Source organism: Helicoverpa armigera, chromosome 16, assembly GCF_030705265.1.
Source record: "Helicoverpa armigera isolate CAAS_96S chromosome 16, ASM3070526v1, whole genome shotgun sequence".
Classification (NCBI taxonomy): domain Eukaryota; kingdom Metazoa; phylum Arthropoda; class Insecta; order Lepidoptera; family Noctuidae; genus Helicoverpa; species Helicoverpa armigera.
Genome location: NC_087135.1, coordinates 10,200,711 through 10,217,294, shown reverse-complemented (window position 1 = coordinate 10,217,294; position 16,584 = coordinate 10,200,711). Strand labels below are relative to the sequence as shown.

At 35.6% G+C, this 16,584-nt stretch overlaps 2 protein-coding genes across 14 annotated transcripts in view; both read right to left on the bottom strand.

Moving 5' to 3' along the window:
• Nucleotides 1–40: 40 nt before the first annotated feature.
• LOC110372123 (homeobox protein MOX-1) lies at nt 41–3,743 on the bottom strand. The gene is made up of 3 exons (XM_049844720.2): nt 3,051–3,743; nt 1,603–1,754; nt 41–1,206 (listed from the first exon to the last, which is right to left on the bottom strand). Exons 1-3 carry the CDS (start codon nt 3,322–3,324, stop codon nt 1,111–1,113), a joined length of 522 nt encoding a protein of 173 aa, XP_049700677.2. The 5' UTR covers nt 3,325–3,743; the 3' UTR covers nt 41–1,110.
• Nucleotides 3,744–6,822: 3,079 nt separating this feature from the next.
• LOC110372101 (kinesin light chain) overlaps nt 6,823–16,584 on the bottom strand; it is a 59,104-nt gene continuing 49,342 nt past the window's right edge. For 4 of the 13 annotated variants that reach the window (XM_064038598.1, XM_064038594.1, XM_064038596.1 and 1 more), the window contains 6 exons: nt 15,356–15,465; nt 14,876–14,992; nt 13,768–13,779; nt 13,251–13,331; nt 8,978–9,120; nt 6,823–8,293 (listed from right to left, as the gene is read on the bottom strand). In XM_064038598.1, the coding sequence (XP_063894668.1) occupies nt 8,218–8,293; nt 8,978–9,120; nt 13,251–13,331; nt 13,768–13,779; nt 14,876–14,992; nt 15,356–15,465 (539 nt within the window). In that variant the 3' untranslated portion in view covers nt 6,823–8,217. Of the gene's footprint in view, nt 8,294–8,977; nt 9,121–9,579; nt 11,304–13,250; nt 13,332–13,767; nt 13,780–14,875; nt 14,993–15,355; nt 15,466–16,584 lie in introns of those variants that run through there. The other 9 variants (XM_064038602.1, XM_064038597.1, XM_064038600.1 and 6 more) reach the window with 9 other exon arrangements.

The window sequence follows — 16,584 nt, the reverse complement described above, 5'->3', positions numbered from 1 at the left end:
ATATTTAAAACGTAGAGCGATGTAAAAATGCTGCATGTCGTTTTAAATCGTTTATTTATTTTGATTACAATATTGTTACAGGCTGTAGAACCCCTCAGCGCACTGACACACGCAGCGGCGTATGTTAAAACATGATAATTATATATCTATATTGTTGAAAATTAGCTATTTTATTTTGGTCCAACGATATAGCTAGGTCCAATGTTAAACGTAGTTCACGGAAAATTTAACGCGAGTTAAGGCGACGTCGGTCACGATTTATGCTCACTTGAGTTACATACAGTTTCTGAATGTTTTTTTAACGAAATTTATTTTTCTTAACTGTGATTATGTAGTATTGCTTGATTAAATTGATTTGTATGAATCTCTTTGTAAGATTATTTCTGTAAAATAAACTTTTTGTTAGTCTTCCAAGTTGTCTTTCGACTTTTAATTTCAATTGTATACTATAGTTTTAATTAAGAATCAATTATGTAGTTTTAATCTTTGTTTAAGCTTGATCTTTCATTTAGCGTAAATTATTTAGCTTTTCCTATCCGCTTTAGTAAATATCTGTAACATTTCATGAATACTGCCAACGATTGGATACAAAAGACCTAACGCTCGGAGCACTGAGGTTGGAAACTGTATGTAGCTATCTTCCACGAAGTCGTCTACGGCGCCTGGCTGCAATCAATGTTATTATATAAATACAGCTAGTATTTTAGTGATTTGGAAGTTCCCCTGCTGTTGTTAATCATTATAATTTAACCCATTCTTAAGTTTGAACAAATTGTAGCTGCCCATAGCCCAGATGTTTTGTTCCTTCCAAAGATAGTGCGTTAGTTCACAATATTATTATTATGTTTAGTTATTATTTGTTCGGCACGCGCTCGCCTCGTGTCGGAGGTATGAATTGTCTAATAAACATATCTTATCTCCTGAAATTTTGTGTTTTCCTTATGTTCTTAACTATCACATATTTATTACCTAAAAGCTAACGTACAAGTAAGTGATGCACTTCACTAGGTTACACTATGCCCGGGTGAAATAAGCTAAATTTTAAGGGAAGTTTTCACGAGGAGCGGGTGAAACCGCGGAAAAAGCTATTTTAGAATATAACTTGACATATTAGTTCAAATTAGTGGTATCCTTTTTCTTGGAATGCTTGGACGCGCCTTTTGTCCTCTTCCATTTCATTCTTCTGTTCTGGAACCATACCTTCACCTGTAACAATGAGTTTCTATAGTAGTACCATTTCACATCAAGCAGAATAGCATGGCGCTTTCCAACCAGCACATTTTCCACGTTGTTGTTGGATTAAGTGTGTTTCGCGTAGCAAAACCCAGCGTTTAGTAGGTACTTTGGATTGTAAGCTCTTAGTGAGCGACAGAATGCGAGGAAATTGTGCTAAGTGCCGTATAATACATCCAAGTAATGCTGAATTGAATAGGTGAAGGCAAAAGTTATAATAAACAGGTCTCAATGTGCATAATAATATATTAGCGCTGTCTTTTCTTGAAGCTAAACTACGGGTCCTAATTAGGCCTGAGTGTAGGTAGGAACCTAATAGAATCTCTAGGTACCTACATGCTTGTGGTATAAGGCTTACACCCCAATTACCTGTCGTTCAGTAAGATGCAAGGCGACGGCGATCTCATACCGGCGCAGGCGCGTCAGGTAGTTAGCTCGCGTGAACTCCGCCTCCAAGCTTTTGATCTGCGCCTTCGTGAACGCTGTCCTCTCCTTGCGACTGCCGCCGGGAGAACGGGTATCTATAACAACAATATGATATGTATTTACAACATTTTCAGTAGCCTTACGGAAAGGTAAATGGCCCTCCATTTACTGAAAGCATGTGCAGTGCAAGACTTTGACTGAAGAGATACTTAGGTTCTTCTCCGTATCGAGTGAGCTGTGGATTGAAGTACCTATTAAGTACATAATAAGTAGTAATGCAATAATTGTTGGTAACGCTAAAGTGTTGCATTTACGACAACGCAGGCTAGCTTCTAGCCGACCCACTGAATTGGATATCAGCTTGACGGTATTATTTACCTAGTTAAAATAAACCGTATGCATGTTGGCATTAATTATCTTCTTTTGCTATAACAACATGCTTCCTAGTTTACACAAATGGTTTAATAAGTAAAACGTTCAAGTCCAGAACCTAGACTGACTTAGCTAATGGAAATTTCAACAAACTAACAAAACAGGAAAATTCTCTTCTCTTTTCAATAATAAAAACTTGCAATTAATAAGTAGTCAATATCAGCATCCGTTGCAGTAACTACAAGCAGATGTTCCGGCGCCGGCGCCGCCTGTCTATTGTTTATGATCGCTTTATAGCCGTGTTTGTGTCGCGAATCCTGCGCGCGCGCATTTCCACTCGTAAACCTGAGGTGGCAGGAAGGTGCAGTGTTTATTGGCATTTTATTAGCTGTGGGGTGTGATTTATGACATGGACATAGCATAGTAACTAGGTATACCTAGACAAGGTATTGTAACTAGGTAGTTCTTTCTTTGTCATCATGAAAACTGAAAATTTAGGTACCTACACGGTAAGTTCGTTCTACCTACCATGCACCGAATCTTAACTATCACCTTCGACATTATGTGTAGTAGGTAAAAGACTTAGATTAAAAACCTAGATTAGATAAAATTCTTCTAAGTGAGGAAATGCATAGATTGCTACAAATTTTACAAAAAGCTTACAGCGTTGCCACGTTGCATTGCAATGCTTATCCTTTGTCCAAAGCAGTAGTAGCCAGCCTTTTGGTCACATGAAGCGTCAACGTTTTGAAAGGTCCTTAAACATTTTGGTAACATGCAAAGTTTTTAAGAAAACCATTGATTTTGAAAGTATACCTACATATTGTTTAAAACCGCGTGTACCTAGAACTAAAATTGAATTTAACATTAAGTACTTTGGTACTTTACTTAAATAGGTTTCAATGTAGTTAAGTCTCTTTAATTTTCTTTTCGCCTATAACTGTACCTACTTACCTTCAAACATACTGTAAAGCTAGGCATCATTATATTAAGAAATACATAAACAAAAAATCACTGACCTTCATCCCCAAACCCTCGCGCCTCCTCACCTTCCTCCTTCACCACCACATGGTTCTCCCACTCGCCCCACTCCCAGTCACAAGCTTCTCTCACGTCACACAACCCTCGGTCCACAGCCCTGTAGTCATAGAAGAAGGGCAGGTACCCTGGGTGGAAGAACTCTTGAGAACCCTCCTGTTCTATAAGAGGTTGGAAATGTGACTGTTCCACGTTTTCTTGGTACTTTATTCCGTCTTCTGTTTGCGCAGGAAAGTTGGCTTTTAGGTAGTCCATTTTTTTTGTGATGGTTGATTGTTATTTTAATAATTAACTTTGATAAATATTTATACTAATTTTGGTTGTTTGTTGGCGGTATTCAAAAATATTGGTCTTTAACTTTCACTTTTGAAACCGAAAACAAAAAAATGGCTTTTCTTGGGAAACGTTTTTCAACACAGTTTTTTCCTCAGTCTAACTTTTATCAAACATCACTACATAATTTCTAAGTTACAAGGTAACACGTCTACCCAAGCCCGTGTTTCAGCGACTGATTCCTGAACATTCAGCTGAGATGCGCGCACGCACGGGATGATGGGCGGGGCTTAGCCTCAGGGCGGGGTTACAGATTGGACAGCACAGCGCTATGTGAGTTTGTCATCTCAACACTGTCATTGTTTTTTTATGATTAGCCGTTTATTTTGCTTAATTTCATGTTTTATTAACTATGGACACAATGACAAATCACAGGACTATTATCACGCCTCTTTACAGAATAATATTAGTACCTATATGCTTTCAGTGGCTGCAGGGACTTTTACCATTTCATAAGGCCTCGAAATATTTTGTAAATAAATATAACATCGTTGTTCTAGACACTCGTTCCCCCGGCGGCAATCGCAAGGAGAGAACAGTATAAATTTACGAAAGCGCAGATCAAAAGCTTGGAGGCGGAGTTCACGCGAGCTAACTACCTGACGCGCCTGCGCCGGTATGAGATCGCCGTCGCCTTGCTGGTGTATATGAAGGGGATTACATATGGAAGTACATAACGGGAATACATAAGGGGGTGTAGATAAGGGAGCATATATGGAAGTACATAAGGGGAGTAAATAAGAGGAGTACATAAAGGGAATAACGGGAATACATAAAGGCAGCACATAAGCGGAGTACATAAAGGGATTACAAAAGGAAGTACATAATAAAGTATATAAGGAAGTAAATAAGGAAAGCACTGTACTTTACTGTAAGGGTAGCATATAAGGAGAGTATATAAGGGGAGTACATAAGGGAGTAGGTACATAATGATGTACATATACATCCCTTATGAGCGGAGTACATAATAAAGTAAGTATATAAGGAAATACATAAGTTTATACTTAGTTACGTTTTTCAGCTTCAGTACTTTAACGCCCGTATTGGATTGACACAAAACAGGACCACACACACACACAAGATTTTTGTTTTTACCTACCCTTATTTTTACAATATTTATTTTCAGAGCGCCTTGCCATATTTTGCCCCATTTCATACTTTCATAGATCCATTGGATTGGACCAATATGGTTCTTCCTTCATGAGTCCACGTGGTAAATTACAATACAAATAATACATCTCCATTACTAGTTAACGAACACCAAATTCATAAAAGACTTCCTATTTAGAAAGCGATTAGTTTAATGATGTGATTTAGGTGCGACCGACAGTGAGCAAGGGGCAGTAGCGACCCCTAGGGACCGCGCTGTCCTCAGTTTCTCACGGTGACAAGACATCCACTATCGGTTCCTATGTTGATAGCTTTATAGCTATTTATTTTGATTTTTAAGTTCTAAAAATATTTTTGTGAAAATATTTTTGAGAAAGAGTACTCTGAGGATTCGTGGAGATCATTAGTGTGTCTTATGGCTTCCTAGTGTTTAAAACTTCTAATAATCCTACTCTCTATCCTACATTTCACTGTAATAAGTTGGGTAACTGTGCTCATAATTTGGGTAGCAAAGGTGGAAATGGAGGAATGAACACACGAGATTTGGATTATTGGTTTCAACAGCTTTTTCAACCGCGTTGATTATCGGGTTCCACCTTGTCTTGCCCTACTTTAGACGAGTTGATACAACTGACGTTTGTGTGACTATTTCAGTAAACCTACTTCTGATTAGGCACCTAATAAATGAACGAGTGATTACTTACCTGCCATACCTACAAAGCATGCTTATTTGCTTAAGTTAGTACCTATCTACGCCGCGCCGCTGCAATAAGTAGATCGATGAAGCGGATGAGATATAGCTGCAATGGGTCGGTCACAAATCCGTAGGAAGCTGCGCCGACAGTCGGGCACTGCGCCTGGTTATATGGCTGGCTTGCATTCCCGTTCCATATGTGAACAGTTTATCTGTATGTCCTAGAAAGTTAGGTACTTACTTATAGCCCAGTGCCTTATACCAACTTATCTGCCATTCGCATGTTGTCGCTGTACCAATCTTTCTTAAAGGAATTTCTGGAGTTAGCCATCACATTCGAAGTTATTTCAGCCACTAGGTAGGTACTGCTACCAATAGCTGTTGAATATGTAGAAGTTTTATGCAACTACATAAACACTATAAAATATTTATCTAAAAACTCTTATTTCCTCAAAAAGAGTTGTTCAGAGTCAGAGGTGACAAACCCGCCACTCAGATAAACAAAGCTATCATCGATTGTTTTTTGTTCGGTGCGCGCACGCACCCTTCGCGTCATGTTTTGGCAGCTGCGCATACGGTCTCGATGAGCTACTAATTACTGGTTTTACGGTAGTTTTTTATCTCTTCATTGATTGTAATATCTGAGTCATTGGCCTTTGTTGAAATAATACGGAATGATAAGTTATTGGGAAGCGTTGATCGGTTGATCTCTTTGCTATTTTTTCTTATTCCGAGACCGAAAGGATATTTTCCTTCGGTTTTAATTTACTTCTACCTATATGTATTTGGTGAAGCAGGTTTTTCAGAAAAGTAGACACCTCGGTTCTTGCACGAAGCTAGTGAATTACCTACTAAGTAGCCGTTATGAGCAAGAAGCATTGTGCTAATTTGTTATTCATATGCAGTACCTAGATGACTTTGTGTGTCAGATTTGGTCAGACTTGGAGGTGACCAAATAACATGCGACACGATCTAACGTATGTACCTAATAATAAAATGATATACAACTATTTCTTTTCATGTCCTGTTTACGAATGGTAAGGGTCGCCACTAATGTTTTTTTGTTGTGTAAGTACCTACCTATTTAGTTTCGTATCTCCATAAATTAGATGACAGATAGGTACCTACCTAGGTAGTATTGGTCTTCAGTGACCAAGAAAGCTGTTACTATTTCATCAACCCTCACTGCAGTTACCGGACACGAGCGATTCATAGAGGAAGGATGGTTATCCTTCCTAGCTTTGCTTGATTTGATGAAAGATAGGGATAAGCGAGCTTACTGACAGAACATAAAATGTACAAATCCTATCCCTATAACTTTGCTTATTGACTAAATAAATACTCCTTTTTTGGAAGTCGGTCCAGGCAGTGCGCTCAGCCCTACATCCGAATATGTCGGGTGCGGATCTGATGAGCTAAACAGACGGTATTAAACACATAACACTCCTTATTTATAGTCGGCACTCCATTATATCTGTGTTGTCTTATTTCGGACATAATTCCTTTTATTGTTGCTGGTCTATGTACCTACTTGCTGTATGTGTGTATAATTGGGTCATAGTAGTAGGTATGATTAAGATCTCTATGTAAAGGCATCTTTGAATGAAACAGCAAAATTACTTGTCAACATGATTTTTATTTAAAATCAATCGTCACGCCAAGACACGTCTGATATCAATAAAAATAGTCAATAAGTTACATAAGCCATACTTGCTGACACAAGTTTATCACATACGATATACGTTACACTGATTCAAAGCCATTAAGAAAAATAAAGTTACTTATCAAGTTACTGTCGGATAGAAAAAAAAAGACTTAAAAATACAGTTTAATTCATGTAAGATTGCACCAAAAGCACCTAAATTGTAATTGGTTTATTATATTATAGTATTTATTTAGAGAGCACTATAAAAACTTGTATCTTTTTGGAATGCTTAAAAATCCAACAGCAACTTTAAACAAAACCGTTTATATTAAGTATGTAGACATGTTTTCATTATTTAAATGCAGAGACAATAAAAGCTTTAATTACTTATAGAAAAGTAAAGCCTAGTTAGACACCTTGCTTGAAATAAAAAATCTTATATCCTAGTTAATACCCACGTTCGTATTTTTACGCCATTTTCCATCCTTACATACGTTACTTCCCGCCATTTTCTTGCTTTATATAAAAATTATACTTATTAACTAATTTACAGGATCTAGAATAAAGCCTCTAGTGATCGCAATATTGCACGAGCCAAAATACTAATGTTTATATTTAGCACGTAGTATTTTAGAATTCAAAACAATTATTGACAATTTATCAGAAATATCAAGTGTGCTTTATTTTTTTTTACTTATTAACTACATGTTTTCGTCAACATTCTGCCTAATAAGCCAATGTTTTTATTGATTACAAGAGCTTTTCTTTTTGGTAGATATTTAGACATGAGATATATTTCCATCTACATTACATTTTAGTAATTAAGAACAGAATGTCGATATAATTTTGGCTGTTACATAAACTCTTTGACAAGCTGGAGCAGGTAATATTTTAAATTGTATTTTAGAGTATCAAATTAAAAATGGCTGTGTTTACATACGAATCAGTTTCTCACGGTGCAAAATAACTGGAGAAATAAAGTACTTGTGCTTTCAGCAATGCACTTACGTAGTCAATTTTCTCAATGAACTCAATTCAAGCAAGAAAATTCGAATGCGTGAAGAATAATATTATTAATCCTATGTGTTTAAAATTTCTTGTAATCAATCTGATATTAAATTTACCACTTCCTATGCTTTTCAGCCCTTTGTACTTAAATAGTTGATATTAATAATCATGTATTTTTTTTATATTGCAACATCAACATCTACGTACAGTTGTTTTTAAACCATAGAGCATGGAACTCGCACCGTTTTTTTTCGCGGTTGTTTCATCCAGGCAAAGGTCATGACTGCAATGCCAGTAGCCTGATGAAGGTGATAGTGGTGTATCTGATGATGGTCTTAGTTCTGTCGGCTGCTGTCAGCTACCGCTGCTGTGAGTGCCGCGGGCTCGCCGGGCTCGAGTTACTGAGCGCGGACAGGGAGCTTGCGCGCTTCATGCTATGGCGGGAAAAAAGATGGCGTCAGTAATTTTGCGCGGTAATAAATAACGACTCTTTTAATTTTTGTTAAAGAAAATAATATCAAAATTTGGATAAACAAATAATTGGTTCTGAAATTAACTGTTAACAAAATAAGCTGGATATATTTTGATCAAATAAAAATAAAATGGAAAGTAGCGACATCTGCAGGCAACATGTAGACTTTCTGTTACAAAATGTTTTTTTAGTGCATTGCTTCAAAGAAACAATATTTGCAAATTGATAAGTGTATCGTTGTTTTAACGACAATATTAGTGCAACACATTGACAAATGTGCAATTTATTACATAATAACAAATTGAGATTACCTTCACATCAATAAAAAACTCCTTAAAATTCTGCAACTTGTTGAATAATTTGAAATACCATACACCAGATATAATAAAAGCCGAATTGTAAGCTTAGAAACGCGATAGTAAGCGGCAATAGCTTAGCTTGCGATATAAAACCTTATTTTACAGAGACAATTTTTGTATCACAATACTGGCATATGAGAAACCTTCACCGGTTTTAATCATTCCTACTAACGAATAAAAATTAACAGCCGGGTTTCACTCTCTATTCCATTGACTTTTTGGAGTGAATCCTTTTAACAATCGAAGTCTGATAGTTGTTCATGGTGACTGCGATGTGGCGTGGTTACCTTTCAGGGTCAGTGAAGTCTACGTCGGTTGGCAGGTGGGCGGAGTGGCGACCCGCGAGGCGACTGAACAGTCGCGCGGAGGAGCGCCTCAACGACTCGCGCAGTTTCGAGAAACTGGCGCTCCGAGGCACCGCGCCACAATCCTGCCCCCGTGTTATGCAATTTACACTCCATTTTGTTTCAAATATAAAGTTGATGGGTATAAAGTAAGGTCGGAAATGAACTTGATTACTTTCAGAACGATACAAGGTTGTTTTTCTTTTATGTAAAAACGGAAAGGTTATAGACAGGCTGTATGAAAAACACCTCTGCCAAAAGGAACATCAAAACGGAAATGGCGGGAAAGAACCACAGATAAATGAAAGTCTACGATGACAGAAGACAGTGTAACTAATATGTAGGACAGTCGTGATGAACTTTACAAAACATTAAGTGAATGAGATGCCGACATGCATCTACTCTAACAGCAAAAGCCGTTATAAACATGTGTTCGTGTATCTGTTTGTTCGTTTGTCATGCGTCTCGGTTGCGTCGTGGGCTATAAATTGCATAACACTGTAGACTCACCTTCATCCGAAATAAAAAATAAATAAAACCAAAAATAATGTTACATAAATTATATTTATTAACAATTTTTATAATTACCATTCGACGTTCGAGATAATAAAAAAATAATTCTCATTGCTGTGGCGGTTTAGTTAAAGGGAGATTCTTTAAAAAAAACTGTCAAGTTATGCCGATATTGTAATCTAATGTACATAGAAAATTCCACATATCAAGCACCCCCATAGTTTAAAAAGAAATTCAGTGTATATAAAAATACTATAATAATATTTATCACCTACTCTCACATAAAGCTTAGATCGACATACGCTAACACTGGAATGAAAGTTAAGCATAAAATTACTGATGATTATGATAAAACATGACTGTTGCTAAAACAAATAATGTAGCTATACTCAACCGTACATCTTGTACAGAATTATATAAGAAAACTAATGCAAACTGCATTAGAATACTCATTTCTTTCAAATATTTGACGAGTTACAACTTTTAAAATTATATCTAAACTACACTAATAATGTGTTCAAAAACAACAAGTTACCTTGCCAGGTTGAGTAAAGCTAAACGTTCACAATAATAAAAATTCACATCCATGCATTCTTCCTAACAAAGAACACGACATACATTGATAAAAAATACAATCAGTAAATTAAAATTGATATTGTAAGCGAATAAAATCGTTGTTTAAACATGCGCAATTAATTATTAATAGAATAAAAATTATTGTAATGATAATATGTATAAATAATTTCAATGATTATAAATGCAAAATTCAGCTTATAAATTCTCAAAACTCGTATACATTTTATATGATCAGCGTCAGTTCTATAGTAACCACAAACACCCCTAGAATACTAATTCTCTAATAGCACGAAGATATAAGAATCTGCACCAAAAATGTATGTACAAATACATTCCATTTAAATTCTGGAAGTTACCCAATAGTTACCAAGCAACACAGACTTGGTCATATAAAATGCACATTACCAACAAATGACAAAGTGTCACCATATAAAACAGCATAATATAACCGTCTTGATACTTTGTATTTATTTATAAACAAAATATTGTATACTACAGCGGGACGGCTCACTGGCATGCTCCTATCACACGTTCATTTGTAATTTATATTTTTTTATCGATTTTTTTTTCTTTCTTTCAAAACTTTTATTTTTACTATAATTATATCGCATGCTAATAAATAATACTAAGCTACTACACGCCCATTTTCAATTCGTTGGTATAATTGCTTGTATTAAAAATTAAATTTACCAAGGCTTGGGCCTCTTGCAAAAATTGTAGCAATATTTTCCAAGAAATTCAAAACGGCGCGGCAAATTAAGTGTGGAACGCACGTGATCCTCAAAATATAGTGAGCGGACATTAGTCTTGATACGAAAATAAGCAATGGTTTTGCCTCAAGCTTTGTAAATAAACATTTTTATATTGCAAAAATTAAATTTAAAAATTCAGAATTAAAACTTACTTTTGAATAATCTCTTTAACATCTAATAACAACAAAATGACCACACCTAACATCTAGTAAGGTAAGTTAGTGCGTACAAATCTACTTTTTGACAAGTGGTACACGAAGCCATTGCTTAGTTCGTGGTACAAGGACCATGTGCGTAAAGCGTGTAACTTAACCCTAGTGTACACTACGTAGCTATTGGTGCGGAGGATTGCTGCCTGTGTTGATGCCTAGCGCATTGAACAGCTTTGACTTTAGATTCATACGCGGTTCGCTCGCTTGGTTCGCGCCCTATAGGACAAAACAAAACAAATAAAATGTGCAAATTAAAATAATGGGTGTGTTTAAGAAGCTGGAGAAAAGATTTACTCTAAATAAGGTTGTTTAGAAAGTATGTTGTTGTATAAAGTTTGAAATATTTGATTTAGGATCAAGAATTTTTATTGAGCAAAGTCAGAAATTGTTATAATTCGGCTGACACTTAAAAATAGCGCTAAAAGCGCTTTCAATCATACTTTCATCGAACCGATAATTCGATAATTTTGTGCATTGACAAAAAATAGTAAACAAAAAAATAGAATAAAAATTGTAAGTATAGAAAAGGAAACAAAAAACGGGTAACAGATACTTAAAAAAATACATAGACAAAACACCACAGATAACATAAAAAATAAACCAAATGTATGAATAATGTGATGAGGACATAAAGCAAGTATGTATTTGCAACGCTGCCCAATGAGACCAAGCTAATGAGAGGTGGCTGTGAAAATAATGCTGAAAACCTAAGCAGCTGGACTTTGAAACATTTCACTTTATAAACCGTGTGAACTAAGCTTAGCAGGTTTTTAACGAAAATCTATCGTCATTATTAAAATAGAGTAGATTATAATATCGATTTAGGTATTGAAGCTTTTCAGACGTAAACTGAGTGCGTTCTTTATTATTTTAGGAACACAATACTTGTGGCTTTTATATTGACACAATAAATAATGAAACATTAAAAGCACCGCAAAGAAAACCCGTATGTATTAGAGCAATGGAACGATAAATTAAATTAAAATGTAACGATCACGCGAAGACATAGCCGTTTTTGAGTTGTGAAACATTTAGCTCCCGAAAGCTTTGTACACTGCACATATACTGCAATTTTTATGGCAATACTCAACCTTGTGCATTGGACAAAAATTTTATGAGTATTAAACTCCTATATGATTTTATTTGAATACACTTTTGTAAAGAATATATTAGATGGCCATGGAAGATCTACTGTATTAATTTTAGTGCAATTTATAATTGCTTGAATTATTGTGTTTTTATTCATTATCCAATCCATCCCTATTCGAATGAAGTAGCTGAACGATACATAAGATTAGTATAATGAATCCCATATGAAAATTATTCCATCCACAGGTTGAGTATCACCATGAGTGCAGCTTACTGGTGCATACTATCTGAGGATTTCTATAACCTATCTATCCATTATTTTTAGATTACAAATTGAAAGCCATGAGGCCTGAAACTGCGGTAAACGTGCCTGGTTAACGCAGTTTTAGGCCAATGTAATGAGCAGCTTATGTAGAAATTCAATCTGTAATTGCAGATCGACGGATGGATATGTTATAGAAGTCCGTTAGTGAGACAGGACATGCACACTGAAGCACGGACACTAGCTGAACTGTGCGACGAGAACACGACAGCGACAACCCAGTGCGACAACGAACCAATTCAGCGGTGTGGTGGCTTGATTTCTTTGATTATCATGCTTTTTTATACTAAAGTAGATTTAGATAATATCCCCAAATTGTGCTAATAACATTTAGTGAGAACTTTGTAGGAAATTCGATTTTTTTTTTGATCAGTGAATCCGCAAAATTGAATCAGGTATTTTTTTTTGCAATCGATGAGTCTTTCAAGAAGATGTCAGCGGTAGACATAATTTTTAAGACGGATTAACTGATCAAGCACACAAATTCTCGTCAACCCATAAAAAATTACATTTATCAAACTCAGAAACATTGTGAATTTTGACACACTAAAAACTCCCATTGCAATCCAATAAAATTTTGTTTGATTCCCCTAAACATACATGCAATCCCAATCATGAAATTTACATTTATTTAGAGCCCTATATTCCCTATATAAAATATAAGCCCTAAGCCCCTCCCCCCTCCCTCCTGTATGAAATCAAGCCACCGCTATGAAGCGCCGTGAGCAGTCAGTATGTGGTCAGACGCTGACCTCGTCGTGCGCCTCCTGCGAGTCGTCGCGCGCCGCGTGGCGCCCGCCGCGTCCGCGCGACTGCTTCACGATGTCCAATGCCTATCAATCCAAGTCTATTAGATCACGAAAGTTTCTTTTTGCTCGAAGATAGTAATCTAAGGATCCAAAAAATTTTGGGCGAATTCTCGGATATCCAACATTTAAATCCACCAATGTCATCATATAATATGATAACTTTCAAGTCCTATCTCAAACAGAAAAATCGTTATACATCCGTCTCAATTATCATCGAAGAGTGATCGATTTGATTCTCATCAAATTTAAGTAAGAACCTAGTGTTTAATTTCTGTTATACACATATTCAATGGTCAATTTTGGACCAATAAAATACATAAACTTTGTAGTAATACGAAATGAAAAAAGTCCTATTTTGTAAGAATAATTTAGAAAAACAAAAACATCGCCAATTGTCAGCCACCTGTAAAATCGTAAGATAATAAAAGCAATAGTTATTAATTAGCTGCTCGTGACTTACTTGCTGTACGTGCTAGGCAGCGTGCAAAATTAATCATTTGTAAGTTAACAACTGTGCTTAGAAAATCTTGTAAATATATATCACGGACTTCATTTTGTACTCATTGACTGGATTTATTAATAATATTATCCGGACAATGTGTGTCTTGTAAATAAATATAGAAGTAATTATGTAGGCGTGTTGTAAAGCAAAGTAAAACGAAGTTTTACAATCCATAGTCGCATAATGTATTTTAAGTTCAACAAGCACACGTGCAGGACAAATGTTGTGTAGCTTAATAAGTAAATAATAATATTTGTGCAGAAAGCCTAAATATATGTGGATTAAAATATATTTTGTATAAAACTAAACAAATTACCGATTTCATTTAAGATAAAGCCCTATGGATTGTAAAACCATGTGAAAGAAGAAATACTTTTAAAATCGAGAATAAATATAATTAAATAATATAATTAAGAAATTACAGTTTAGAAATATTCAAAACCCATCTACTTGGTAATAAGTGCATAAATTCAACTGCAGCGTTAAAAACAGTGTTACAATTCGTATCTTAGTTAAAAACTCCCCCCTTATATATACTTTTGCAATTAAAGTGCTCTTCACTCACACACGGTGTTAATTAAAACACACTGTAGATCGAATTACTTAAAAAAAAACATTAATAGATTCCCCCTCTCGTTAAAAAAACTATGTCGCTTATTTAACAATCGAATTTCAACTATATCTTCATTCAACTACACAAACGAACTAATGCTACTGTCAATAAGTTCTGATAATAAATTAAAAAAATTGTATCAAATCTGCATAGTCCAGTGTTAAAAAAGAAAAAGTAAGCGACATATTTCACGAAACCCCAACTCTAACTTTCGCGAACCCCGAACGAGGCCTGGTTTCACTAGCTACCGATAAAGTGTCAGTTAGTTATCCGATAGTAAATGCTATCTACCAAATAAAAGGTGCTTATAATTTCTTACAGACATTGCCTGACCTATAAAACAAACAGTTTATCTATCATAAGTTCCTGACACTTTACCAGTGGCCGGTGTACCTGTCCATAATCTCTCGCGAAGTTTCTAGAACGTTCTAGAAGGATCTAGTTAGTATTTACCTCCTTCCGACTGCGTAGTGCGCAGTCCTCGAGCGTCTCCGCGGCCTCGTACTTGCCCTGGCGCCGGTACAGCGCGCCCAAGTTCTTCAGGGTCGTTGTCACTGTCGGGGAGTCCACCTGAGGATACATTATGTTAAATTGAGGCAAAATTTACTATGAGTTTGTAGGGAAAGAAAAATCTAAGGTTTGAAAAAAAGTTCTCCGCATTTTTTTTGTGATTGCAATATCTGGAAGTGCTTGGTTGTTTCAATATCTAGTAAATGCTCATATACCTTAGAATTTAGGGACGTTACTTAAGGGAAAAATCGGTACTGATTTCGTATGATCAAACTATGAATGCGTCATATTTCTTAAAAGCACCTTACAAGAGTATATATACTGAAATGGAAGCCCATTTAGTTATACAAAAAAACACAAACATATGTTTAACAAAACCAAACGCCAACAAAGATAAACCCATGTCAATATAGTATATTTTACCTTGGCAGCCTTATGCCATCCGCCGTACTCGCCGTAAGGAGCATTCTCCTTCTGCAAGTGTTTGTTCTCCTCGCGCTCTTCGGCTACCTGCCAGATGGGCTTGTTGTCACCTGCAAGCAGATATGATGATTTTTGATATAATTGTATAACGATATGAGGTACACACGAATTAACTAGTTATAGTATACTTTCTATTTTAACCACGAGATACGAGATTATTGTGTCATAGGTAACATATTCTATTTCTTTCTTTGATAAAAATCTGTTTGTAAAATTGTACATGACCGTATTTCGTATCCCGAGGTTAGAATGAGAAAAGTACCTACATGTTGGTATAGTTTAAATATTTTTGTCGTTAAAAAAAGCGAATACACTAAAATATTTTCCTAGCCTAAAATACAATTTTGCCAATAACACCAACATATATTTTAAAATGCAATCCCCTTTACCCTATACCATTGAATATCCAAATAAGATAAAACATAAAACCAAAATTAACAGCATTATAAATTAAATAAGCAATATTATAATAAAAAGCCAAAACCAAACTTATTTCTAATAAATATGTGACACAAGTCGGGAAGGTGTGACACACTGGCAAAAACTGACGTTTACAAGAGAAGAAAAAAAAATCAAAACAACAAAATAAAATACGACCTATATAAGGCAAATCTGAAGCTAACACATATATGGTGAAGAGCAACACACATAATTGTACACGTCAGCCAATTATCGACATTAAACTCACTAGAATAGAATCTAAAATCATTTAACACGACATTCACAGTTTTGCTAATTGATTTTAGACATTATTTCAATGTACATAGTGTCGATAATTGATAGTATGCGCTCTACCATATTCGTGCCCAAACTTCAGACTCAACCAAATACACCGGGCGTAGTATAAAAACAAAATGTTCTTTGCCTTTCCTACCTGTGCCACACAAAATCCGAACTTGTGTCACTCACCTAAGGTTTAGTTTCGTTTACATCCAGCACGGCAGTCTTAGGGTATGTTACCATGCAACCACTATTAGCAGCCTCATCTTATATGCTGTGTTGGTAACGGGTTTATGAGGAGCAGAGAAACAATAAATAAAGCAGTTTACCATCTACCATTTTGAAAAATATTTCATTTTTGGTCTGGTAAGAGAAGTAATTTCAAGTCTACCTTTAATTTCAACATTGATTATTGTCTTTTTAGCTGGAGGCAATACTTACTTATTGTT